Source organism: Prunus dulcis, chromosome 4 (assembly GCF_902201215.1).
Source record: "Prunus dulcis chromosome 4, ALMONDv2, whole genome shotgun sequence".
Lineage (NCBI taxonomy): Eukaryota > Viridiplantae > Streptophyta > Magnoliopsida > Rosales > Rosaceae > Prunus > Prunus dulcis.
Genome location: NC_047653.1, coordinates 3,003,717 through 3,030,202, shown reverse-complemented (window position 1 = coordinate 3,030,202; position 26,486 = coordinate 3,003,717). Strand labels below are relative to the sequence as shown.

Genomic DNA, 26,486 nt, shown 5'->3' with positions numbered 1-26,486 from the left:
GATTAGAACATGTCGGTCTTGAATAGATATTGTTTAACAAAGTTAACAATACGTAACACTTGATAAGAAAGCAGCAGGTCAAAAGGCAAAAAGAGGAATTATTGCTAATTGCTCAAGGAAAACTAGATCAGCATATTCACCTAACTACAAGATTTTGGGTGCATGAGCATGTAACATTTGGTACTCATTTATTGCTTTGGTGAAAGAGTGTGAGAGGAGAGAGGTCAAGGTTCGAGTGATTGAAAATGGACCAACTTGAACCCAGTTGGACATGAAATGCAAACTAATTAAGATTCTGATTATGATACAAGTGTTGTTGGCTAAACGCTTGGTGGTTGTGGTTCCCAATGTGGGTATCCACTAGTTTTCCAACTAAGACACAAACCAAACCAGTGCTCTGCATATTTTTGCACGACTTGAAAGCAAATGCAGCCAATTCACCATTAATAACAATTTTGTAGGGTTGTGATGTGAGGTTGGCCAAAATGTGCATGCCCCAATTCCACTTCAGTTGAATGGGCAAAAGCAAACTATGATAAGGAAATCAGGTGGACCTCTGCCATCCACACTGTTCATTCCCCCAACCTGTTGCCCACCCAACACCTTCTCCATATTGGATACAAACATCGTCACCAAAGTTTCCACCCACTTAATTCTGCACTACTATAAAAATTCAATCATATCATCATCATCATGACATTGTCGACGTAATATTGTCATATGATGTTACTAATTTACTTACTTAATTATAAAATTATCGACGTAATATTATCACGTGATGTTACTAATTCACTTATTTAATTATTACAAAATTACTAGTATTTGACAAAAGAAATGTGTTAATCATGTAAAGTGTATCTCTTTGAGCTTTGCAAGCAACACATTTGGTCCTGAAAGGCCCCTAGTAGGGGTCCCCTAAGACAAGTTGTGCAAGCCAACTGTACAAAGCCACTTATGATTTCATGTCTCTCTCTCCCCCCCCTTCTCTCTCACTCAATTCTATGAAGTCCCAATTCAAGAGTAACTTATCAAAGAGACTAATTAATCTGGTAACCCTCTTTTTCCAAGCCTGTGCCATTTAAAGATTGCTAATTAATTACCAAGTTGTTGGAGGGTTTACTATTTTGAGATATAGACATTAGAAACTTCTTGGTAAAAAAAAAAAAAAAACACAAACGAACAAATGAAAGTAGAAATAAGAGGCAAGAAAGCCCCAACCTACAACAGTTTTGATATTAAATATATGTGTTTGGGGACCTCTTTTGAAGGGTGAGCGTGAGATTGAAGGAACTAGAGAAGACCAACTAGAAAGGCCGATGACAATGAAGGGTTGGAAACTCCATTTCCCAATTGTTTCGCTTCATTTCATCTTCAACTCTCTCAACGTAGGAACCCACCACATTGTCTTTGTCTGTGCCTGGAAAGGGTAGACTCCTTTCAGCTTCCAAAAGCAACCAGTTTTGATCCACTTGTGTTATGGTGAGTGCCATTTCTTTTCTCCCATTTTTTTATTTATTGGTTAGTGTTGAATGGAATGTAATGGCATTTGTTAGTGCGCTATTGGTCACTATTGCTCCTCATGATAACGTTAAGAGGATTTCACTAATAAATCCATTTTAATGTCGGCAAAAAGATCAGGACTTCACCATGACCAACTCTTTCATCATCATCATATCATCTTTAAAATATGAAGATTCCCATCAACTGGAAACAAGACACGGTTTTTAAAAAAAAATCCAAAGAAAGAAAGAAAGATAGAAACCCTTCAACAGCAGCTACCTTACCAAGAAAACTCCAAAAATAGTTTACTGGTTATTATTTATTTGAGTGATGAGATTCAACGAATGATGACTTTTAGCTTTTCAGACACTCTAAAATGGAGGTTTAGATAGAGCTTTTGCAAAAGCACTTACCAAATGTGCAAAACGCCTCCCGTGGTTAACATAATAAAGCACCAGCACCTAAATGAAGACTGCTTTTGGTAACCTTCAACAGAGATTCCATTACTAACCATTCCACAATGGACTTTTTACCTACCTCATGCAATAGCTTGAGAACTGAGTTTGGAGAGATAGTCAGGGGACTAACCCAAGGTGGGCCCAACTTGAGGAATGGGACTAAGCCTCTCTGAGAACAGAATGTTTTGAACTCTGGCCCTAAAGAAACTCAGAAGCAAAAGTGTGGTGGTGGGCCTGACTGGGAAGACCAGCCTGATATTTTTACTTTAGGGTTTTTAGTTTTCTAAATCTTTGGGGCTTTGGAGACAAAGTTAGATGAAATGTCCAAAATAGATAAATCAAACCCACTGTAAGGAAATGAAAGTGACCTGGACAGCCTGTGGAACCCACTCTTTTGGCTCACTCCCTTGTTGGATTCAAATTTTTCAGTGTTCTGCTTATGAATTATTTTGGCTTTTGATTTTTAATTTGTTGTGGTCTTAGTTTAGCAGATGGCTTTGTCAATCCTTTATAGATTTTTATTTTTGCATGAAAGAAATCTTATCTCATTGACACATGAACCACACAGACACAGAATACAATCCTAACCTCAGAAGAGGCCACATAATTTGGCATTAGAAGCACTTTTCCTGATTTTTTAACTTGTCTTAAATTTGTTTTCTTTCAATTTAATGGAATATTGTCCACAAATATAACCAGAAAGGGAAAAGTCATACCATGGGTTCAGTTTCCTATCAAACTGAATTGTATTTTTGCCTACAACCAAAGAAGGAAAAATAAGGCTACAATGGTTGGCAAACAAGAACTTTTAATTTAATGCTTTATTTTAGTCACATGTTCTCCCACCAAAGAGTGGCTGGTTTGGGAATGTTTATGTAGAAATCACTTATGTTCATAAGCATTTTCTCAGAAGTGCTTCTATCATAAGAAAGTAAAAATAATTATTGAAAATCTAAGTGATTCTTTAAGAAGTAATTGAAAAAACACTTTTGTAACCTAGAAGCACTTATAAATTTCTCAGTCAAACGCTATCAAAAACGCTTTTAATTGTCACTAAACGTTTTTAGCCCTTCAAGAAGAAATCTCACTCCCACATGCCCAAATATCTTCATCTAGAAATCTTTGTTTTTATTATCTATTATTAAGGTGCTTTTTTTGTATTGTTTGTAAAGGATAAAATGGACCTAAAAGCAGCAGGCACATCAGATATGTATTGGAAAAAGCGTATGTATAGATGCATCATGCATGTACATTGACAATTGAAATTTATAATTGGTGCAATGCAAACAACACATGATTTTACCATGTGATGTCAAATTGCAATTTGAGACTACGAACAGCACAACACAGGTTTTTATGCCTGTGAGTCCGTGACATGCAGACCTACGGGAATGTAAGAGAGAAAGTTTTTCTCTTTTCTTTAAATAATAATAATAATAATAATTCCCCCATTAAAAACTCTCAGAATTTCAACCCCTTCCCTTGATTCACATTCCCAATTGCACTATTTCCGAATCCTTCCAAGTTTTCCCAACTCACATCAGAAAAAAGAAATATTTATATAAATTAATTTTCATATCCTCTGGCTCAAACAAAGTCATGTGAACCGCCGAAGCCAAACCTCTCCTTCCTAAATTCCAAATACTTTTAAAGCTAGAGAGCTGCTATAAAAACCCACATACCACATACATCTTTCTCTCACACTCTTCTTCTTCACAGCTCGTGAATGCATGTGTAAAATCCAAAATGGCTTTTAGGCTCCAAGCTCTGTCATGCCTTGTAGCTCTTCAAGTTCTGGTCTTGTTTTCAGATGAAGCAAGCTCTGCAGGACATGGACATGGCACCAGAATTTCCAGACAAAGAAAGCAAGCGACTGGCTGCAATCTGTTCCAAGGCAATTGGGCTTTTGATGCTTCTTATCCCCTCTATGATTCTTCCAGCTGTCCCTTCATAGATCCTGAGTTTGACTGCATCAAGTATGGCAGACCAGATAAGCAGTTCCTCAAGTATGCTTGGAAGCCTGACTCTTGTGACTTGCCCAGGTACCCTATCATATGCTATAATGCTGCATTTAATTATAAAATGTGTCTTGCTTAATTTATAATTAGCAAACTAATTATTTTTTGTTTATTGTAAAAGGTTTGATGGGTTGGATTTTCTGAGAAGATGGAAGGGGAAGAAGATAATGTTTGTGGGTGACTCACTGAGTCTCAACATGTGGGAATCGTTGTCTTGTATGATCCATGCGTCGGTGCCGAATGCCAAGACCATCTTCAAAAAGGGGTATTCTGTGAACTTTCAGGTGAGAGAGAGAGAGAGGAGAGGAGAGAGAGAAAGACAGAGTCAGACTGGCTTTTTTTTTCTTTTGTTTCAAAATTCCATTTCTCTCACTGCATGACTGTCTGCATATTTGTCTCTTCGTAATTATTTTCTTACCTTATATTATATTTTATCTTGTTCCCTTTTGTCTCTTTTCCCAACATGTTCTTTTCTTTTTCGTTTTTATAAAGTTTTTGGAAGTTCAAGTCCTCCATACTATGCTGTTCTCCACTGTTATATTAATCTATTTTCTGGCAAATTTGATTTTCTGTTAAGTTATGCCAAACTTGCAAACTATATAATAAATGTTGATAATTGCTTCAATTATTTGTTGAATTTAATTAGTTTACATTGCTTTTTTTTTTTATATTGGAAGGAAAGCCTGGAGCTAGTAAATGTAAATGATAAACCCATCATTGTGTAAAAAAAATGATGTGCCTTAGCAGAAGGTTCCAGTTGTGGGGTTGGCGGGGAATGAGAAAAATAAATAAATTTTAAAGCCAAACTTTGTCCTATTTTTTTCCCTCTTTAAGTTATTCCATACTCTTTTGCCTTTTGTTTAGTAGGAGGTAAAGAAAAAGAAAAATATGTAGACATCAATCAAAGCAGCTAATTAGAAACTGCAGGTATAAAAATTCATGTTCCCTCTTGAGATTTTATTCATTTATTGTCTTCCTTTTTCTGGTAGGAGAAATTCCAATGAAGAAAACATTTATTTAGAAAGCCTACCATGTTGGTGATGTCTAGCTTAGAAAAAGTATGGGTGAAAGCTTATATGATCTTCATGAACTTAACCAATTAGTCATCAGAGCCAAAATTCATAGCTCATCTTACCCCTTACAATCGATCAATAGTCTAAATTACTGGGGAGGGGGTGTTTCTCACACACACGCACAACCAAGATTTCATGGGAGTTTGAACCTGGAACCTCTAGTCTACAAGTTAAGGTCTTTTTCCACTATACTAGACTCCATCGGCTCACCTTACCCTTTAATTGGTTTGAACTTGAGAACTCTAGTCTATAAATTAAGGTCTTTTTCCACTGAGCTAGACCCTATCGGCTCACCTTACCCTTTAATTGACTTGGCAATTAGAAAGTCAGAAAGATGAGGCTGCTCTTACCCAAAAAAGAAAAAGGGAAATCATATAAGGCTTCAATTTATTTATTTATTTATGTTCATGTCCTACATTATTAGTTTCAACGTAGATCTTTTAAAGCCATGAACGTTTACAGGCTGTGATCAGCAACCAGCCAACCTGTAGTATCTTGTAATCATTTGTGGGCAGCCTTCTTCAATCATTTATCCTGTAATCGGGGGTTACAATAATTCAATTCACAAAGTGCTCCATGTTGAATTATGCATTTTATCAAAATTTATTCAAAATAATTGCTCATAAACTAAATTTAAAGCATGCATGTGGTTGCTTGTAGTATTTATTTAGTTTCTTTGTGATGATATCCTATGGAAAATATATAATGATGTAGACAATAAGTGCTTTTGGCGACAGTGCTTTTTGCATACTACCAGCCATTTCATTGTTGCCATATTATTTGGAGGTCTTGTTGATTGAATCTAAAAGGAAGATGGGTTATGTTATATGCAGGACTATGGAGTGACTTTGTTTATGTTCCGCACACCATACCTGGTAGATATAGTCAGAGAAAACGTTGGCCGTGTGTTAAACCTGGGCTCCATCAACGCTGGAAATTCATGGAAGGACATGGACGTGTTGATCTTCAATTCCTGGCATTGGTGGACCCATACAGGCAAATCTCAGCCGTACGATTCCAACCCTTGATCGTTTCTTTTCAATTTTTCAATTGAGGAATGCTAGGCTGTCTTCTCTAGTGTGCATGATCATAAACTACCGTTGATGCATTATGAGTTCCTTTTTTTAATGGCTGTGTTGTGCAGATGGGACTATGTTCGGGATGGGACAAACTTGTACAGAGATATGGATCGTTTGACAGCATTTTATAAGGGGCTCTCTACATGGGCTAAATGGGTTGACTCAAATGTGGATCCTTCAAAGACCAGAGTCTTCTTCCAAGGGATTTCTCCAACCCATTATCAGTAAGTGTAAATCAAAGTGGTAGATTTGATCACACTAATTTGTGTGACTTATAATTAACAACCTCGTTGTTGCATTGGACCAGGGGGCAGGAATGGAATTCTCCGAAGAAGAGTTGCTATGGAGAACTTGGACCTCTATCTGGAACAACATACCCAGCAGGGCCACCTCCAGCTTATGCTGTTGTAAATAAGGTGTTAAGCACGATTAAGAATCCGGTTTACTTGCTCGACATTACTACACTCTCACAATTAAGAAAAGATGCTCATCCCTCAACTTATAGTGGCGACCACTCCGGCAACGACTGCAGCCACTGGTGCCTACCTGGGTTGCCGGATACTTGGAACCAACTCCTATATGCTGCTCTCATCATGTGAAGGTCAATCATACTGAGCAACAGTAGCAACCATTTTAGTTTCCTTTCTTTCTATACATTGCTTGCATAGTCAGGGGGTTTAGAATTTCAGATTCACTTCGATTGGTAAACGACAATAAGGTGGCAAAATCAGTTGTAAATTTGATTGGTTTAATTGACCAGAAAAATGGTTTGGAGTTCGTAGATAGACAGAGGAGATGGAGAAGTGAGAGTGTTCGTGTGATTACAGAAAGCAAAAACACTCGTCTTAGAGTAACTTAAAGTCATTGGCTAGTTTGAACTTTCTTGTTAATTTGCTCTGTGATCTAATTAAAGAAATGTACATGTGGAGATTTCCAGCATTGTGGTCAATATTGGTCTTTTCTTTTAAGCTCTTGAATGTGTGAAGATGCTTCCAATAATGATATAAGAGCATTATATTATTGGTCCGCAATTTCAGCCAAAGGCTCAAGTGATTTCAAGAAAGTTCACTATTTTTCCTTTTTGATAAGAAGATAGGTAACTATGTTTCAAATGGCGATCAGAAAACAGAATGAAACGAGATGACAAGCAAATTATGATGGTTAATATAATTAGAAATTTATGCATGAAGCAATTGTCTATAGCATTACCTTGAATTCCAATTATTCAATAAGCATAGAAGACCAAGCATATAGAGACACCATGATTGTCAAAATAATCATCAGCCACAAAAGATGTTAGGAAGACAGTTCTTAGTACCAAAAAAAAAATCAAAGATAAGTTGATGGATGCAGGCATTCCTGTCACTGTTGAAGACTCTGAAACACCAGCCATGGTCCTCCTAAGAGGGTTCTGCAACAATAACAGATATTGAACTTCGGCTATCAGTTGAATGGCAATTCACCATAGAATAAACAAAATCCCGGTGCAGGCAAGGAAAAAACAGAAATAAACTATCTGCATCTTATGTGGAAAAGAAAAGTGAAAACAAACCTTAAAACCTCTCGTGGGGGTTTGGAGGAAAGAGGAAGCTAGTAACCAATGTAGACTGCTGCATTCACTATATAACAGTCGTCATTCTTATCTCCCATTTCTTCCACGCACACACCACTTGAGCATATCAGTCCGCCATCCACAACTTCAACTTTCACAAATTTTCCACTGCAATTAAGTTTTAGGGGGAAGATAAGGCAAAAACAATGTCAAAAAAGAATGTGTGGACTGTGATTTCAACATCATTGCATTGCATTGTAAAAGAGAGCATTTGCATATATACACAGTGGATAAACCCAAACAATTGGTTTGCTAGCTCAGTGCATTCTTAGGAAGTTGTCAAGAAGCACTCACAAGTTATTAACAATTCAAGTTTTTGCAAGCAGAAATGTACATGCCGTGACTAGACCAAGTCAAAGTTCACAACCAATGAGCACTTGGGCACATCCCTTAATCTATAGTCTGTAAGCTATGCTCAATGCGAATTGGAGTAGAATTTGGATATTAAAGAGAAGTTTCCCACATTTGGAGGGGAAACATCCTACTGGACAGTATTGAAATAGATTTCACAGCTTCTTCCAAGGAAGAAAGTTAACCATACTAATTCTCCATCATGCTAAACTAGTGGAGCCATTTCAAAGCTCCTTGATATAATTCCTGTTGAACAAGGATTAGCACCAGCAAAGGTCTTAATGCAAAATGATTATAGCCACTTAAAACTTCAAACATTAGATTTCACTAACAGGCACAGTAGTGAACACCGGTAAGAATGATTGATTCCATAAAAGCAAAAGATATGGTTACCTATGAATGCTGCCAAATTGTCAATGAATTTGGCAGTGCACAACTTAGTAGAAGAGGTAGGGTAAAGTTTCAGCGAATGCTACTAGGGTAAAGTTTCAGCGAATGAAAGTTCACACATCCAGATTCATAAAGTGAAGATACTCACTAAGGAAAGACTGATTTGACCCTTTCGACATCCAGTGACGGTTGGAGTAAATGAGGCACACCCAGCTTGATCTCTAGTTTCATCTCCTCAAATGTAACACCAGGTATTGACCCTGCAGTAGTTGAACTTTATGATTACTAAGTACTAATGAAACAAACTCCATAACAATCCTCCTAATGCGACTACCATAATCCGACACAAGATAATGTAATAAAGTAAATCATCAGATAAGGTAACCTATAGCATCAACCCGAATTTGCCAAAACCACAATGCTCTAACCATTTACCAACACATAACATGTATTCACAAAACAACATTCAACAGTATTTAGGCTAGCAAATACAGCATAAAAGAAACAGCCAGTATGCTAATAATTTAGTTGTCTTGCCACTAAAATTTAAAAAGGCATATGATCATATTACCTCTTCGAAACGCAGGGATTGAATTAGAGGAGATGGCATCTCTGCAAGCCCGCATTGCTGCAGCGGTAACGTCTTGGCTATAACACAAAATTTCATCAAACTTCACATTTACCAAGCTACTTCCTTTAATTAAAAGCTCAAATTTTTAATACTTCAACGCATGAAATTCTCAAATGGGCAATCATCAAATGTGGCAAAAAGAGCGAGAAGAGAGTCAAAGGGGCAAAGGAAGCTGACCCATGTTGGTCGTAGCCCACGCCCATCTCCACGAACAAGAGCTTCATAGGTGGGGTTGAGACGCCGGTCTCACTTTGCTGGGCTTCCATGGAAGCTGATGAGGCTTTGATTTGGCGTGAGAACCGAGGGGCTCGAAGAAAGGACTGGTTTGGGGTTAGAGTGAGAAGTAGGTGTGAAGCTAGCGAAGGGTAATTCTTATTAGTATGAGAAGTAAACGCAGCAGATGAAGAAGAAAGTGGCAGATTTAGAAACAAGCAGGCCGTCATCTTCTTTGCCCAGAGCAAACTAATTTTCGTCGCCCCGACATGATTAGCACCGCCTCTCTCAACGGACAGAGCCGGCCCTTTCTTTTCTTTTTTTTTTTCTTTTTCAAGCAGGACAGACTATCCAATAATAATAAGGTGAACATTTTACCAAGTGTTAAAAACATAATAATAATAAAAGCATTTTCTCCTTTTTATGCAATGGGCTTGTAACTCAAAGGATTAAAAGCAATTTGTAGCGCACACGATGTATTGTGTTTGAACCATAATAGGGCTAGCAACAATTAGGCATCAAAATCATCATGAACTATATTGTTGTTACAATTAGGTATCAAAATCATCATAAATTATATTGTTGTTGCAATCCGAGACCTCCTTCAATCTAATAAGGACAACTACCACTTCACCAAAGACTAATTCATAAGTACATTACACTACTGATGCAGGAGCATAGAGCCAAATTTGATCCTTGCAACTGTGAAAATTGCAATGAAAATTGTTTGGGTGTTCAAAGCAATTTTGATATGCAATTTATTGACCAGAACAGTGAAGAGATGAGAATTGAGAAAACTTTCAAAGATATTATTGATTTTATAGGCATTAATATTTTCACTTGGAAGGTTGCCAAAAACCTGGTTGATTTTGTCAATCGGTTGAAGATTCTAGAGAGAAACTTTTGCATTTCTAGAGGGAGTAAGAAGCCAAGAATAACGAAATATTCCAAATATCTTTTTATTTGGAAAGGAAGGTTTCAATTGGATGCTAAAAGATCCAGAATTAATATGAAGCAATTGAAGATTCTATTCGGATTTTCCTCAATCAAGGGCTTGAATTCGAGGACGAATTCTTTCCAACCAGGGGAGTTTGATGCAGGAGCATAGGGGTGGATCAAGATAGATATTTACCATTTAATTAGTTATTTCATGATATATTGTTATTTTCTTATTTAGGTAGTTTCTGGATATCTTTTATTATTTATGTGTGATTTTATAATTAATTAATTTACTTTTGGACCAAGTAGCCTTGGTGCCCAAGTCTTGTAAAGCCTATAAATAAGGCTAATGTTATAGTTGTAGGGAGTTTATGTTGATAATTAATGAAATAATTTATTTGTGGCATGGATTTGCTATGATATATGTGAGTTTGCACTAGCCTGTGTTGTAGCATACAGCATACATACTACATTCTTTTACAAGCTATATTATACATGTTAGTTCTGGGTAGGAACATTAAAATTGATACCCAAAATCTATCCGAGCAGGCGTAGAAGATGAGTAATAATAATATGAATAAAATTATGAATGCAGGCGCATATGGCGCTACCGCCATTGTATTCACAAACACAATGTTTCTGTCCTCCCTTTACAACAAAAACCCTCAGAGCAATTTTCTGAAGCTGAGCTTGCTACAGATGGATGATTGTTAGCATGGTGTAGATCTGCATACAATTTTTTGCTGTTGCTGGTTGTGGCATTGTACATGGCATGACCTGACTTTATCTCTCAACACCTGGAATGCTCTCATCGTTTCTGCATCGAAACCCCCGGCAAACTGCAGCGAATAATCACGTCACTACTCTAAAGAATGTGAAATGTCTGGACATGGTAAAAGGATGCTGTTATGAGTATTTTTACCTGATGTACACGGAAGGCAAATCGAACACCTTGAACTATCAGCTCTTCTTCTTCGGGGCCACCTCCTACTATTTCAAGCTCAGCAGAGACTCTTTTCATGTACTTCATTGCCAATTTCACGGATGCCAGCTTGATCTGTGAATTTTTCATGTACATACACTATTGTCAGTACAATAACAAGCTAACTAAGTAGCATTGTTGGTGCTATAAATTACATCTTCCTGGATTTAAGAGCCTTAAAACAATTATGCATTCCCATTTACTATATTCATTGCACTGCCTAACACAACATTTATGCTGCATAAGTTAGAACAACCGGAAAAGAGGTTGTAATTCAGATATCATGAACTTAGGATACTACGACCACCAGCAATATACTTTAATAATTTTATTAATTAATTGTACTGGAGTTGGCTGCAGTTCTATTATTCTACCAATTCAATCCAATTAAATTCAAAGGTCAGGGGACAGTCTCCAGACAAAACATATTATATGTAGAAAATGGGTGAGAGAGTCTTATTTGCTTCTTTACACCTATAAATATAAAGTCAACATAGAATCTTACTTGCTTCCCTACTTCTATAAACTCCGAAATGAAAAAGTGCGGAAGACAAAACATATTGTATATCAGAAATCTGGGAATTCACATCTGCGCATGCAGGCGTGGGAATAGAAAATGAGACGAAATATTTTCTTCATCTTGTGACCCCTACTACGCTAGATTACATGGTAGACCGTGTCAAAAAGATTTCTCAATTATCTTACACGTCTGTGATTTATTAAAGGGCACCCACCTAAAATCCATAACCAATAAAAAAAAGAGGATGGACTTTGTGGAATGAATTACCTGGCTTACGAATTCAGTATCGAGCATCCAATTGGTAGGGATTTGGAAAACCTTGTATCTTTGAGTGGCGGATTCTCTGATCCGTGAAAGATTGTAAACACCATGCTCCAATCTGTTCCAAATTTACCAACAACATTATAACACTAGAATAAATTATGGCATTAGTTTGCAAAGAGACGACCAAAAAGTCGCTTACTTTTCCAGCAAAGCCTGCATCTTCTTGAGGGTCGGACCACAGGGATGGCGAGAATCGTCGGGAAACGACGAGGCCTCGGTTTCAAGCTTCTTGAGATCACAGTAGCCAAATGCAGCCTCGCGCAGAGCATCGGCTTTCTGCTCTGGCCAGTCGAAGTGCTTCAGCACAGCTCTTTCATCCACCTAAACAAAAAGAAAATCAAAGTCAATCCCCAATTAGAGATTTTGTGAAAGTCAAAATAAATCATGTAATAATTTGTTGAATTGGAAAATATAATGGTACCAAATATGAGAGCTCATCGTCCAGCCATTTGACAAAAGGCACCACATCCTTGATGTCTGTAAACGCTGCATTCTCAACTTCCTTTATCAAAAACCTTATGAAATCTCCTTGCGTTTCTACATCCGTTTTTATCTGTAGATACAGAAACATATCATTTTCATCAACAAATACAAAATTGCCACTCTACTTTCACCAGAATTACACCTTTTTTATTTAAACAAAAGCTATTCCATTCGAATCTCCGCACTGTCTTATCTAACAAGCAATTAATAAAATCAATAAAGACAAATAGGACGGCCACTTGTCACTGACAAATGACACTACCAAAAAGCCAGTGGCAAAGTCGTAATTTTAATAAGCAAACACGATGCCGGAACTTACCGCGAGCAAGTAAGCCGAACGGTTCTCGATCTCGCCGATCATGTCACGGGCATTTGCGGTTGCCGGCACGTCGGAGCCACCACTGCCGGAGTCTCTGCGAGAGTCTCTTCTCATCAGAGAATGGTAAAACTCCACAACCTCCGGCACTCGCCTCACCTTCGCAGGGGCCGGCCTTCTCCCTTTAGGAGGCGGGGGAGGCGGAGGCGGCGCCGCTCTTGACGGCGGAGGTGGCGGTGGAGGTACCGACTTCGCCTGGCTCGTTGGCGGTGGCGGAGGTGGTGGAAATGTAACCGCTTGTTCTGTTGAGGCCTTGTTCTCGCCGTTGGATGTGGATGGTCTTGGAGGCGGTTTAGGAACCCTAGGAATGCGAGATCTGATAGTAGACAGAGTCGACTCGGCGAGTTCCTCCGAGTTACACCTCGAGTGTCTCGGTCTCTCCGTTTCTGCTTCCTCCCTCTTCGAATCTGAGCGCTCTAGCTTCTGACTCTCCTTATTTGCATGAACGTCCGCGCATTTGGCTCCCTTCTTTAAGTTTTTTATGAGATTGGACCTTCCGGTGACCTCCATGAGCCCCTGGAATCTCTGCGACGACGAAAGCTCGTCGCTCTCCAAGTTTATCTCCGCTTTGCTACGATCCGACGCCGTTTTCTTCAACTCCGAAATCTCAGCCTCCATTGCCTTCACTTTTTTCTCGCTCTCCCTCCTCTCTTCCTCTAACATCAACTTCACTTCCTCCACCTGATTTCTCAACCTCTCGTTCTCGGCCTCCAAGGCCTCCATTTGCTTCGAAGCTCGCTCAATGTCTTCGCTCTTGTTGAGGATCTCGTTTTCCAAAACAGGGACAATGGCGACGGACTCTCTCAAGAGCTTGTTCTCGAGAAGCTCCGTCTTCAACCTCGACTCTCGCTCCCGGAGCTCTTCGACCAGGCGGAGAAGCTCCGTCACGTCCGGCGGCTTGGGCTGGACCTGTGCGGAGGAGCGTGGGAAGTACACGCCAAATGAGCGCGAGAACACCGCCTTCTGCGAGACCTTACCGGAGCTTACCGACGGCGACGGCGACTTCGAAGGAGTCTCCGGTTTCGCATTTGATGGCGATTTTTGCAGCCCCATTGCCGCCCTCACCTTCCCAGCTACCATTGCAAAACGCTCTTTCTCTCTCACTAACCTCGGGTCTGTCTCTCCTCTGGGATTGGGGTCTGTGATTCTCAAGTCCTCTTGTTTGCAATCCTCTATAGAGCGAAGGCTTACAAAGACGTCCCTGTCTGTGTGTGTCTGTCTCTGTGTTGGAGAAAGTGAGTGAAGCTCTCTCTGTCGAGCTTGAAGTTTGCGACTGAAATTAAATTATAATTGAAAAAAAAAAAAAACAAATAAGTAGTTTAATTTATAGATAAATTAATTAAAGATAGAGGGAAAAAAAGCAGAAGGCGCCGTTACCGAGGAACGGTCTTCTTTTTCTCGGATCCAATTTTTTAAGAAAAAAATATGACGAAGCAGTAGTCCACGCGCGAAGAGGGATTTGGTGGGTAAGATTTTGAAAAATCTGATGAGTTATTTGGGGCGCGTGGGATTAGGGCGGTGGGTGATATGGCTTTGGGGCTGTAGTTGAAGGATGGTGAGAGTGTAATGAAATTGATTTAGAAAGAGTGGGAAGTTTTGGAAACTAGAAAGGTCATTCTAACGGTCGGCTTGGTACACTATTTATCGCGAGATCTCGCTTGAGTTTGTGCTTTGACTGGTTTGTTTGCCATGAGAAGTCAATGTACGTCTTCGGCAAGTGTTGAATTATAATTAGTCTTAATTAACGTATCAGATTGTTGTTAATCATAGTAAACCCTACATCATTATTAATCTTCCCTGGAGCATTACTCTCTAAACCGATCACTTGTCTTACCTTCAAAGGCTCAAGTGTTGGAAGATATAAATCATAATTTGAGGAAATATTATGTTGTGTAATCCGAAATATATATCATTGTATATTTACATCTCTCATCACGAGCACTCAGATATACAGGAATAACATTCCCGATTGTATGTAAGAATCTCTGCAATCTTGGGACTCCTTTATTTTTGTGCTGAGTGTTGAATTGGGAAATTCAGCCCCCTTGTTTTGGTAATTTCCTCACCATGTTTTTGCTACATTAGAGAGAGAGAGAGAGAGAGAGAGCATGGAGGTTCATGTTCATTTGAATTGGTAGCTGTACAGCTGCTTTGAGGATGACGTGAGAATGTGTATAAAGGAAGAAAGACTTTACGAACCCAAACAAAAACAAAAAAACAAAAAAAACATAGGAGAAAAATTTCTATGAAATTGGGCTATGACACGTGTGATAACACTTCTACATAACATAACATTATTGGTTGGGGATAGCAAACTAAGTTTTTCTCGTATAAAGAATAAAGACTTTCATAAAACGGGAGAATAACACTATTTTACTATCCCGACCAATAAAGAGATTTGTAGCTTGTCAATATCCTTGCCTTGCTTGCCCATTTTTGTTCAATTTACGTATGAGTATGCGTGTGACTAATTATACTTCAGCTTAAAGTACAAATATCTGGGCCAAAATTATATATAGATACAATTTTAAATGAAAAAAAAAATTCATAATAATTTCTAAGAGCGTCAAATTTGTAAAAGAAAAAATAATTATCCAAAACTTCAATTTGGATATTATCTCACATGAATTCTGGGGTGGCACCGCTAGTTTGTTTGAAGAACAAAAGAATTGCAAATCTATATTATATTGTGAACGAGAAAAATAAATGTGAGGAACGGTTTGTGTAAGAAACCATATGTGAACGTAATGTAACATGCCCCGGGAGTAAATGTAACGTGATCCAAAGTGGTCCTCCAACCACAAGCATATGCTTAAAATTTAATCATCTTAACAGTTTTCCATCAAGATACGGAAGACGTTGCAAAAGCCAACGAAGCACGAATTAATAATGCATCTGCATCTTCTCGAACGCATCTAAATTTAATCATCTTAATAAAAGCGAAGTTGAGAGAAGTATATTTTGTGCATTCAAAGATCAAAATATAAATTGTATCTAAATATAAATTGTATCTAAGTTTAACGAGTATGGCAACTAAAAAGTAATTTCACTAGTGACCAATTAATTGGTTAGTTTGGGAGTGGCTAGAAAAGGCGGGATATAGTTGCCTGGGAGTTGGGATATCCAGCTTCAATTGAATGCATCAAGGAAAGAATTGGTCAACGACCAGCGTCAAATGAAGTCATAGGCGCATGGAGCAATGACCACCATCAATTTTGGGTCCAAAATTTTAAAGCCAGTTAAGTTGAAGCGGTGCTGCAGTCTGATATTATGTTACGAAATTCGTAAATTCGAATACAATTATCTGATTGTAAGTGATTTCAAAGAGACGAAATTGTGTTCCACTAATAACATCGATATTATTTTTAATTTAATTATTTATAAAATTTAATAAGTGAGAAGTTTTATCACAAAAAATTTAATATTATATGTTGTAATTTATTTAATTAATTTTTCGATATGAGATTTTACATTGTTGAACAAAACCTAGTGGGCACGGCAAATATACATAGAGATGATAGACAATTTGTCGCAAAGGGAACAAGTCTCGTGAAGATGGAAGCTGGTCACGGGGTGTGATGGGATAGGACGTTGGTGGTGGGACTTGACCATTTCTTTCTCATGTAACTGTATTATGTGCAGGAGAATAATATCCCCGAATAAGATTTGAGTTCAAAAAGGTCACCCCCCTTCCAAAAGAAAAGAGAAAAAAGTTAAAAGGACTCTGTTCTCTGACTGGTCCAAGTAAAACCAGTGAGAACTGGCCAAGCCAATGGGGTCTCACCTGAGTGATAGAGCAGCCTCCGATTCGATCTTCCATGATATGTATACGTGAGAATACTCCCTCTTTTTTAACTACGGCCCAGGGAAAAAAAAAAAAAAAAAAAAAAACTAGTGAGATCTGACAGAGTGCATCACCACTAGTCACCACCATTATTATTTTTAAATGTTGAATTTTGAAATTACCAACTTGGTGGATGGTTTCGGATGAGTTGGGTCACTGTTTCAATTAATAGACCCGTATTTCTACAGGCCCATGATAATTAGTCCATGTATCATGTTAAAAACCATGATCCAAGAGGAAAAATAACCACAAAACGCAATGAATCGATCATTTAGTTTAATGATACTTAGTTTACGCAATGAATCGATGATTTAGTCTAATGACACTTAGTTTTTACCTTATTGAAGAAAGTAAAAGAAAACACAAAGTGTCTAAAACTGCGATTCAACCCAATAGGCTTCAACAATGTATACCTTTTTGGGGCCATGGTGTTGATTTCGCCATCCGTTGCCTTTATTATAAGATGTGAGTGAGTACATACATTACGTACCATAAGCTCGTCGAAATCTAGGTATGGGGACATTGCAAAGTGAAGAGTCAAAAGCTAAGGCTTTTTAGTAGAAGGCTGCCAACTTAATTATCTATTCCTAGGGGACGTACGCCATTGGTTACATCATGCTTATTCTTCTTCTTATATATCATCCAATATGTATATATATAAATATAACCAAAATGTACAAGGCTTGCCTTGTTTAACTTGCCAACATCATACTTTTCCCGAAGATATATGTTTTCCTTGTAGCAAAAGCAAACGGAAAGGCCATCACCATCATCTCTCTTTCTGTAACCAAAAAAGGTGATCCATCCCCATCCATCTCCTTCTTATTGTCAATTGTTAAGTGGACCAATCGTTAAGAAAAAACCTGTAGAAAACCATCTTGAAGGAGTTTTAGCCCATCCCATGCAGCATGTACATTGGCAAAAGATATGCTTCAATTTTAGAACTATATGAAGACAAAGTTTTAAACATCATAAAGTTGCCAACCACCAAATTATCTGTCGAGGAGTAAGCTGATTTTGCTTCATTGCTTGTACTTTCCAAGCCAAGAATAGGGGAATCTAACCTGCCTTAGAGAAATGGGATTTCATCGGATTTGGCATATGCCTAATGTCCAAGATATGCAATCACATTGCTTGCAGCAACAAAATTAACAGAATTAACTTCAAAGTTTTCTATTCTTGGGTTGAACTTGTTTTCCTCATTCCTTTTATACTATGAGACTACGAGACCAATCTCTGGCCACACGGATCAAACATTAGCATCTCAATTTGTCTAAGATTTCAAAACTTCTAAATTGCTGTCACCAATCACAATGTTTTCTTCCAGCCATGATTTCACAGGGAGGAAGAAAGCTACGAAAGTCAAGGTGATGCATTGAATATCTTTTGTTTCTAAATGCATTCTAGAATTTTTCGTGGAGTCTATATAAAGAAGGCAACAAGACTCGTCCTCCTCACGAGGATGTTTGGTTTGAAGAAAAAAATGGATAGCACTCATAGCATAGCCAAAAAATGGAGGCATCTAAGTGGCCAGAACAACTGGCAGAGCCTATTGGATCCTCTTGACATTGATCTCCGTCGCTACATAATTCACTACGGAGAAATGGCTCAAGCTACTTATGATGCCTTCAACACAGAGAAGGCATCAAAGTATGCTGGAAGCAGCAGATATGCTAGAAAGAATTTTTTCTCTAGAGTTGGTTTAGAGAAAGGCAATGCTTTTAAGTACAATGTGACCAAATTTGTTTATGCAACCTCACAAATTCAAGTCCCTGAGGCCTTTCTCATTAAGTCTCTATCAAGGGAGTCTTGGTGCAAGGAATCCAATTGGATGGGGTACGTTGCTGTGGCTACAGATGAAGGGAAGGCTGCGTTAGGCAGGAGGGACATTGTGATTGCTTGGAGAGGCACTGTGCAGTCATTGGAGTGGGTTAATGACTTGCAATTTAATTTGGTTTCTGTCTCAAAATTACTTGGCGAGGACGGTGATCCTAAGGTGCACGAAGGTTGGTACTCTATCTATACTTCAGATGATTCGCGTTCGCCTTTCAACAAAACCAGTGCCAGATATCAGGTATATAATCATATTGACAGTCTGTTAACTTAACATGCAATACTTGGCAAAAGAACGTTTCATGTAAATGTAATGTTTTCTGACTTTTTGCATTTATATATATCCAGGTTATTGGAGAAGTTAGGAGACTAGTAGAGCAATTCAAGGATGAGGAAATTAGCATCACAATAACAGGGCATAGTTTGGGTGCAGCAATTGCCACACTGAACGCAGTTGACATTGTTGCCAATGGCGTAAACAGGCCAAAGGAGCAGCCAAACAAAGCCTGTCCAGTAACATCCATTGTCTTTGCCAGCCCTCGAGTTGGAGACTCAAACTTTGAGAAGGTCTTCTCAGGGCACAAAGATGTTCGAGCCTTACGCGTTCGTAATGCTTTAGATGTTGTCCCCAACTACCCAATTCCATTGGGTTACTCAAACGTGGGAGAAGAGCTGGCCATCGACACTCGAAAATCCAAGTACCTGAAGAGCCCTGGAGGGCTGGCAAGTTGGCATAACTTGGAAGGGTACTTGCATGGAGTTGCAGGAACACAAGGGAGCAAAGGAGGGTTCAAGTTGGAAGTTAAGCGTGACATAGCCCTGGTAAATAAGAGTGCTGATGATTTGAAGGAGGAGTATCTTATACCGGCGTCTTGGCGGTGTGAGAAGAACAAGTGCATGACTCAGCTGGACGACGGTTCTTGGGTGCTGAGGGACCATGAGGATGATGATGATGCTGATTTTTAATCTTGATTTCTGTTTTTGTGGTTCTGTCCATAGGTTTAAGGTTGATTATGCATCAGTCTGTGTTTCAGTTGTGCGATATTATAAGAAAAGAAAAGTGAAAAGTCTGTATGTTCAAATTTGGGTTGAGTTGTATGAAAAACCTAAATTTGGTAATTAGTATATTTTGTCCAAATATTGCCCATATATCAACACAAAGCCCAATTTACAACCTCACAGTGCTAGCCCAAATACCTCAGCTACAATCATATCTAATTTTGAAGTGCCATATTGTTTCTATAATCTTATTAGGGGAGGTACTCCAATGACTATTTAAGTTAAGGATTTATTATATATTTTTAATTTTGGTCGTTGGATTGCATTCAATAGATGTGTTAATAAATTTAATATACAACATATATGCAATTCAACAATCAAAATTAGAAATATGTAACCAATTAATCCTTAACATAAAATACATATTGAAGAATCTCCCATCTTATTAGTATAGTAATGTCGTGCAGGTATCTATATGAAATGGAGACTTGATGAACCAATACCACAAGTTTCTTGAACTGGATTTGGGGACAATTGCATCCCAACTAAACCTAATATTTTTACTGTGATATATATTAAATGTTAAATTACACAAACAATAAGGTTGAAACAAAAGCTAGCAGACACGGTTGGTTTGTGTAGTTGTTGGAATATAATAATATATATAGAGGTCACAAACACTACTACTCAATTTAGTAGTAGTTATATAAGACATGTCCGAAACTTTGAACAAGAAAGGGGATGTAGCTCAGATGGTAGAGCGCTCGCTTAGCATGCGAGAGGTACGGGGATCGATACCCCGCATCTCCACCTTTATCTTTTTTATTTTCTTTCTTGAGCTAGACTGAACGACATCTAAAATCCTGTCGTTCGCGGAACCAAGCAATGGCCTGGCCATTGGTCTCTCACCAGTTTCTTGAGCATATTATTATTATTATAAATGTTTCTGGCCACTAGACCCCATGCAATAAATAACAAATATGATGTCACATTTTTATGTAGGGTTTAGGTTATGAGTATTAACTGCCTCATGTCATGAATATGATTGATGTTAGCATACATTGGTGGTCTTAGTAATTGCTTCAACAACTAAGGGGGTGCGAAATCTCTTAGCTGTTTAATGCTCTGCCACCAACAAAGAAGGCGTAATCAAATGATCTTATCTTCCATGCCTACCTCCTTCACAAGAAATCTTTGCCTTTCTGAAGTAATAGTTGCTAGTCTGTGAACAAGTTAAATTTGAAACAAAACATATCACAGTTTGAAATGTACTTTCGGACGGCCATTGTCACCTTGTTTGCTTCAGAAGTAACATCTTAAGCATATATTTTGAACAAAATGGTAAACTTATTTCTTTACGGTAATATATTACACGAGCGCGCACACACACCAACAATGGCAATCTATAAAAGGAACCAATTGTAAGACAAAGGCAAAGTAGCTAATGTATTATAAAGCTAGAGCCTAGAGGGGTGTGGCAAAACGGCCATGGATCAAGCCCTTGGCAATGTGCCCATAAGCTGCTTCTGTTAAGTGAATTCCATCCCAGTTTGCATAGGAAGATGGATCTTTACAGGCTGTTGATCCAATGTGCCCACACCTTGCTGAATTATTGAAGTTGTATGGCCCTCCCCCTCCACAACAAGCCCTTAATGTCCCACTTTTGAACCCTAAAAAAACAAATAATATATGATTTTAACATACGTGAGTTAGTCCAATTAACCATAATTTATAAATAAAATACAGAAGTAACGGAAGTTCCAATTTATAAAACTTACCATAATGCTGAGGGGCATGGTAAAAAGGCATGGCTGCACGATAGTAGTCAGCATATATAATCCTTGCATGAGGGTATTTTAGTCCAAGTGCCCCCAGGGCACGCTTGAGCTCACTGTTATGGTACTTGGAGAAACCATTGAATGCCTTCAAACACCCATTTCGTTTATCATAAACAGCTTCGTTGGGGCTTCGAAACAGAGTCAGATACACAGCTGAGCACCCAATCGGCAAGTTTCCGGGCACCACCAACTCCACTGCTCCTTCCTCTATCAATGCCTGCCACAGTAATTTATTATGTGACCATTTTTGTGTAAAATTACTATTATTTAATTGTAGACATAAATTAGACGAGTTGGACTCGCCTCCTTACAATATCAAGTTCGAGTCTCCTTTCTCTAAATTAGATTAATTTAGACTCTCGCTTGTATATACAAAATAAAAAAAAACTTATTATTTAAGTAATATTTGTGTGTATATATATATACATACACTGGTGGCCTGAGTAATTGCTTCAACAACAAATGGGACAGAAGCTTTGAGCTGTTTAATGTTTCCACCAACAAAGAAGGCATAGTTGTAATCGTTTCCACCTATCTCCCCCACCAGAAACAGAGCCTTTTTGAAGTAGTTGTCACACTCTGTGGAAAAATCAAATTAAAAATGTGAATTAAGTTAAGAAACTAGGTTTGTGGGTTAGTTTGATCTCTAGACTTTGTGATCACCTAGTTTGGTGGTGCAAAGTGAGGGCTTAAGCTTCTTGAACCAACCAAGCTGAGTGCTCAAGGAATCGTTTGTCCACATAACGGATCCGATTTTTCTTTGGTAGAAGAATTGTGGGTCAAGCGCAGTGGCTCCAGCAACAGCAAAGTTCACTCCATGCTTCACATCTTGGCCTTTGCTTAGTGCCAGGTAGGGTGGCAAATGTGGCAACCCAAGTGCCTCAGCTACAACATTATCAAAGTTCATTCAATTCACATCACATGCCAAATTAATCAAATTAATGTATATTTGTATATTACATATGTGGGTTATAGGATAGTGAGGTCGCCCTCTTACACTTAAGTTTGAATTCTCTCCTCGTAAATTAGATTAATTTAGAATGGTTTAGATTATCCATTGTATAAAAAAAGAGAGAAGGAGGGGAGGAGGAGGGGCTTACCAATGAAATCAACGACAAGTCGTCCATCGGAGCACCGGCCGGTTGCACGTCGAAAAAAGGTCTCTCCATAAGGGAGCTTTCCGATGACTGGGAATGCAAGAGCACCAGAGAGGAGGAAATTTCCGGTGTCACTAAGGGAGTCACCGAAGTTGAAAATTGCCTCGTATGGTTGAAGACTTGAGGAGACTGTGCTCAAAGTCAGGCATAGAGAGGCTACAAGAATAAACAGCTTCATTTTGTAAAGTAATGGAAGAGGGATATGGGTGGTACAAAATACAAATAATGTTTGGCAATATGACTTTTGTTTGTCTCATTACATATTATTGGTTAAATGACTTTTAGCATAGGCTATGTACTTATTTGTAATTTTATGTCGTGGTTTAGCAGTTTAGTTGAGCTTTAAATATTTGGGGCACGTTTCAACTAGATATTGGTCTTTACCCAATAAACTGATTGAAATAAATACTAGTGATGGTGATCCTAGTGAGCAAGACCACAAGTTTCCACAATCAAGGACAACTACATTTCAACTAGACTTAAAGGGGCACCTCTTTTGGTTTTTTGGTTACATTGGGAGCAAAGAAAATTTTGGAGTTTCCGGTGCGGTGCAGTTTTGGTGGAGAAGACGACGACAAAGAGGGGGGGAGAGAGAGAGAGAGAGGCAGCCAGAGAACTAATGGTGGTCAGTCAATTTTTCGCTGCTTCAGATAAATTAAACTAGCTTGAAACCAGTTCAATGTCGGTTCGGCCAGTTATTTTTCCGATTTTTGATTTTTTAAATTAAAAAACTAAACCAAACCGTCAAAATCGATTGAGTTTGACCGGTTTATCGAGTTTTCGATATAAATGCCCAACCCTATAAAAAAGTAATAAAATATTCCAACAAATTAAAGTTAAGTAATTGACTAAAGTTGATTGGATATCATGGCAAAAAAAAAAAAGTTTATTAGATATGCTAAGGGCCCCACTGTGCTTTTGTAGCAATTGGAGTCAACCAAATTTGTCACGATTGGTGATACACAAAGATGGCTCTAGAAGGGGTCCCTCTGGCTGTATTGGAGCTGGTGGGGGCTATTCGAGCTTCTAATGGGGATTGGGTGAGTGGGTTTGTTGTGAATCTGGGGAGAGGACAGATTTTGGAAGCTGAAGTCTGGGGCCCTTAGGATTTGTTTATGAAAGAAATAGAATTAGAAAATATTTTATGATACAAGCAATATTGAAGGAAATGAGTTTTATTCTATCACACATACTGTCAATCTCATGAAGATTCGAACTTAAGAACACTAATCAAAAGCTTATTATTTGAAATATTAAATGGTAAAACCAAAAATAGATAGGACTTTTTCAGTAGCTAGCTATTGGTAACTGTCTCTTGAGTCCGTTGCACACAAGTATTCTCTTGTCTCTCAGTCACATTTGTGAAACACACAAGGAGGCAAGGCGTGGAAAGGTGTAATTTCCTTGTAGTAAACCCTTGGTCATCAACCTGTATGCTGCTTCAGTAGAGTGCATGCCATCCCAGTTGATAAACCGTGAAAGGTTCTCACAAACAGTTGCCCCTGCGTTCCCACATTGTACGGATGAGTTGAAGTTGTATGGCCCTCCTCCTCCACAGCATGCTTTGCTAGTCTCCCCAGTAAATCCTGGAATTATTATTTGTTGATGCGAAAAAGTGGTTCGGCACGTATTTCGCCCAACTTAGTGATATTATGTCTTCGGAAGGTATCTGCCTTCGGAAGAGCAAGTACCTGCAAAAGGACACGTTCGGTAAGACCTTAGGGTACCGGTGTGGTACCGGACGAAGGCTCTCCGATGCTTAAGTAAGTACGGTTTTAGTAAGATTAGATGACAGGTCAAGTGGTAGTATACCGTAGGTTCTGTCCTGTTTTCTTTTGGGGATAGGGGTCCTCTTATATAGGCCTTGGGAGGTGTGCGCTGTACTCATATTTCCGATGTGGGACTGTAGAAGCGGATTGTGAGCATGACACGTGTCCTGTAGCAAAAGGGTCAAAATGGACGGCTTCGGTAGGCAATATGCCGAAGGGTTTCTGTGATAAGAAGTGATCCCGTCCACGTGTGTTCGGTGGTCATAGGCCGTTTATTTCCGGTATAAACATTATTATTTATCATAAATTGTGAAATAGGTAGATATAGAAATATTAAAGGGGTTGAAGAAGAAGTACCAAACTGGTGTGGAGATTGATATAATTGCAGCAGGGCATTGTAATAATCTGCATAAACGATAGTGACCTGAGGATGAAGCCTTCAAATCCGACTTAGTTCGATCTGAAGCTGCTCATTGTGGTACTGAGCAAACTCGTTTAACCATTTTAGGCAGCCAGTCGAAGGGTCATATTGGTTCTTATCTGAAGTCTCAAATTTTGATAGATAAGTAGGAAGGCAACCAATTGGATTTTGCCTGGTACCAAAATTGTTGCTGCCCCGAGCTCGATTAACTCCTGCAAACCATGCAGCCATAGAAAATTAAGTTCATAGCCAATTGCAAACACAAAAAAAGACTACCTTAGCAAGCAGCAATTATGATTCCCCAAGTCTTACATTGATACTTTTTCAAGAAAATAATACAAGCGAACATGAAACAACTTCAAGGAAATAATACAAGCGGACAGGAAACAATTTCAAAGAAATAATGTGTGAAGTTGATATCTATATATAAAATAATGTTCTCTTTCCATATTGTGAAGTGTGCCCACATATTACTTTAGGTTAGGAATGCCTATATTCACAAATGTATTGCAAAGGAACACTATTAACAACAACAACAATATTATACTTTTTTAAATTAAAAGAAAAAAAAATTTCTATGGTGAAAAAATGTAGCATTAAACTTTTTTTCTGAGAGCAAATATATGCCATCAGTAATAGATATCTATTTCCGACAGCAATTATACACACTCACAAATAGACACCCTTTTGCGTAAACTAATGATTGCTCGCGGAAGTACATAATCACTTTTAACAACTAATTACCCTAAAAAATAGAGAATTTACTATCAACGACTATTTTTTGCCCTAAAAAAATAGGCTATAATTTCTGAAAACATGAAGATGCCCTCGGCAAACACAACAATTACCGACGCGCGCAAGTTTCATTGCAAACAAATGTGGCACAAATATTTCCCGTTAGAAATTAGCTATTTCCGATGACGAGAGAACCCTTATCCAAGGGCATTTTGGGTGTTGAAAATAGTAAGCATATTGTTGCATTATTGATGATGGAGGGTGCTTTGCTCTTGGAAATGGTATTTTTTCCTTGGAAAAAATTTGCCGCAAATGACTACTTTTTTCTGTAGTGATATCATTACCTAAAGATGTGTTGCATAAAGATGGCAGCATTTGTTTGAACCACTCCAGTTGAATTCTGAGAGAGTTGTTGGTACTTGGAATATGAATTTCCATTGTTGCAAGAAAGGATGCATCGAGCCCCGTGGCTCCTATTACTGCAAAATCCACACCCGCTTCAAAGTTTTGGACACTTTGATTACTGTTCAGGCTTTGAAGAAAAGGTGGTACAAAAGGAAGAAGCCCCAGAAACTGAGCTGCAAAAATGAAGTGAAAGTTAAATGAGAAGATGAAAAAAGTCAGATATATAGATATACATATAAGTGGATATATGCGTACGTACCAATGAAGTCTATGATTAGAAGACCATCCGAGCATCGTCCCGTGGGATGATGAAAGTAGGTCTTCCCATATGGCGGTTGGAAGTAGTGGAGAGATCTGTTAGGGGAGCTGTTGTATAGGTTGCCTGCATCAGTAAGTGAATCTCCAAAGCTGATGACCGAATTGAAGCAACCAAGTACTGCGGGATGATGAAAACTGATACGAGGATGAGGTTCATCAAATATGCCTGAAAAGACCACCCTATTGAACTCATCTCTCTCTCTCTCTCTCTCTCTCTC

At 38.5% G+C, this 26,486-nt stretch overlaps 5 protein-coding genes, 1 non-coding gene and 1 pseudogene across 6 annotated transcripts; 3 read left to right on the top strand and 4 right to left on the bottom strand.

The window, feature by feature from the left end:
• Window positions 1-3,436: 3,436 nt before the first annotated feature.
• Window positions 3,437-7,096, top strand: LOC117624097 (protein trichome birefringence-like 37). The gene is made up of 5 exons (XM_034355229.1): window positions 3,437-4,000; window positions 4,098-4,260; window positions 5,883-6,058; window positions 6,194-6,352; window positions 6,436-7,096. The coding sequence occupies exons 1-5, from the start codon at window positions 3,705-3,707 to the stop codon at window positions 6,725-6,727; spliced, it is 1,086 nt and encodes a 361-aa protein (XP_034211120.1). The 5' UTR covers window positions 3,437-3,704; the 3' UTR covers window positions 6,728-7,096.
• A 184-nt stretch (window positions 7,097-7,280) lies between these two features.
• Window positions 7,281-9,661, bottom strand: LOC117624880. Its single transcript, XM_034356377.1, has 5 exons — window positions 9,290-9,661; window positions 9,053-9,129; window positions 8,630-8,741; window positions 7,681-7,848; window positions 7,281-7,539 (listed from the first exon to the last, which is right to left on the bottom strand). Exons 1-4 carry the CDS (start codon window positions 9,553-9,555, stop codon window positions 7,719-7,721), a joined length of 585 nt encoding a protein of 194 aa, XP_034212268.1. The 5' UTR covers window positions 9,556-9,661; the 3' UTR covers window positions 7,281-7,539; window positions 7,681-7,718.
• A 1,162-nt stretch (window positions 9,662-10,823) lies between these two features.
• On the bottom strand, window positions 10,824-14,223 carry LOC117626590 (protein CHUP1, chloroplastic). Its single transcript, XM_034358338.1, has 6 exons — window positions 12,893-14,223; window positions 12,512-12,643; window positions 12,230-12,411; window positions 12,034-12,145; window positions 11,187-11,321; window positions 10,824-11,103 (listed from the first exon to the last, which is right to left on the bottom strand). The coding sequence occupies exons 1-6, from the start codon at window positions 14,027-14,029 to the stop codon at window positions 10,975-10,977; spliced, it is 1,827 nt and encodes a 608-aa protein (XP_034214229.1). The 5' UTR covers window positions 14,030-14,223; the 3' UTR covers window positions 10,824-10,974.
• A 3,819-nt stretch (window positions 14,224-18,042) lies between these two features.
• Window positions 18,043-19,764, top strand: LOC117625148 (phospholipase A1-IIgamma). The gene is made up of 2 exons (XM_034356750.1): window positions 18,043-18,867; window positions 18,975-19,764. The coding sequence occupies exons 1-2, from the start codon at window positions 18,190-18,192 to the stop codon at window positions 19,590-19,592; spliced, it is 1,296 nt and encodes a 431-aa protein (XP_034212641.1). The 5' UTR covers window positions 18,043-18,189; the 3' UTR covers window positions 19,593-19,764.
• A 598-nt stretch (window positions 19,765-20,362) lies between these two features.
• Window positions 20,363-20,435, top strand: TRNAA-AGC. The gene has a single exon. It is a non-coding gene; the product is annotated as a tRNA-Ala (tRNA).
• A 449-nt stretch (window positions 20,436-20,884) lies between these two features.
• Window positions 20,885-22,864, bottom strand: LOC117624954 (GDSL esterase/lipase At5g45910). Its single transcript, XM_034356492.1, has 5 exons — window positions 22,564-22,864; window positions 22,127-22,348; window positions 21,894-22,042; window positions 21,404-21,680; window positions 20,885-21,295 (listed from the first exon to the last, which is right to left on the bottom strand). Exons 1-5 carry the CDS (start codon window positions 22,796-22,798, stop codon window positions 21,090-21,092), a joined length of 1,089 nt encoding a protein of 362 aa, XP_034212383.1. The 5' UTR covers window positions 22,799-22,864; the 3' UTR covers window positions 20,885-21,089.
• Window positions 22,865-23,973: 1,109 nt separating this feature from the next.
• LOC117624203 lies at window positions 23,974-26,461 on the bottom strand (annotated as a pseudogene).
• Between the last annotated feature and the right edge of the window lie 25 nt (window positions 26,462-26,486).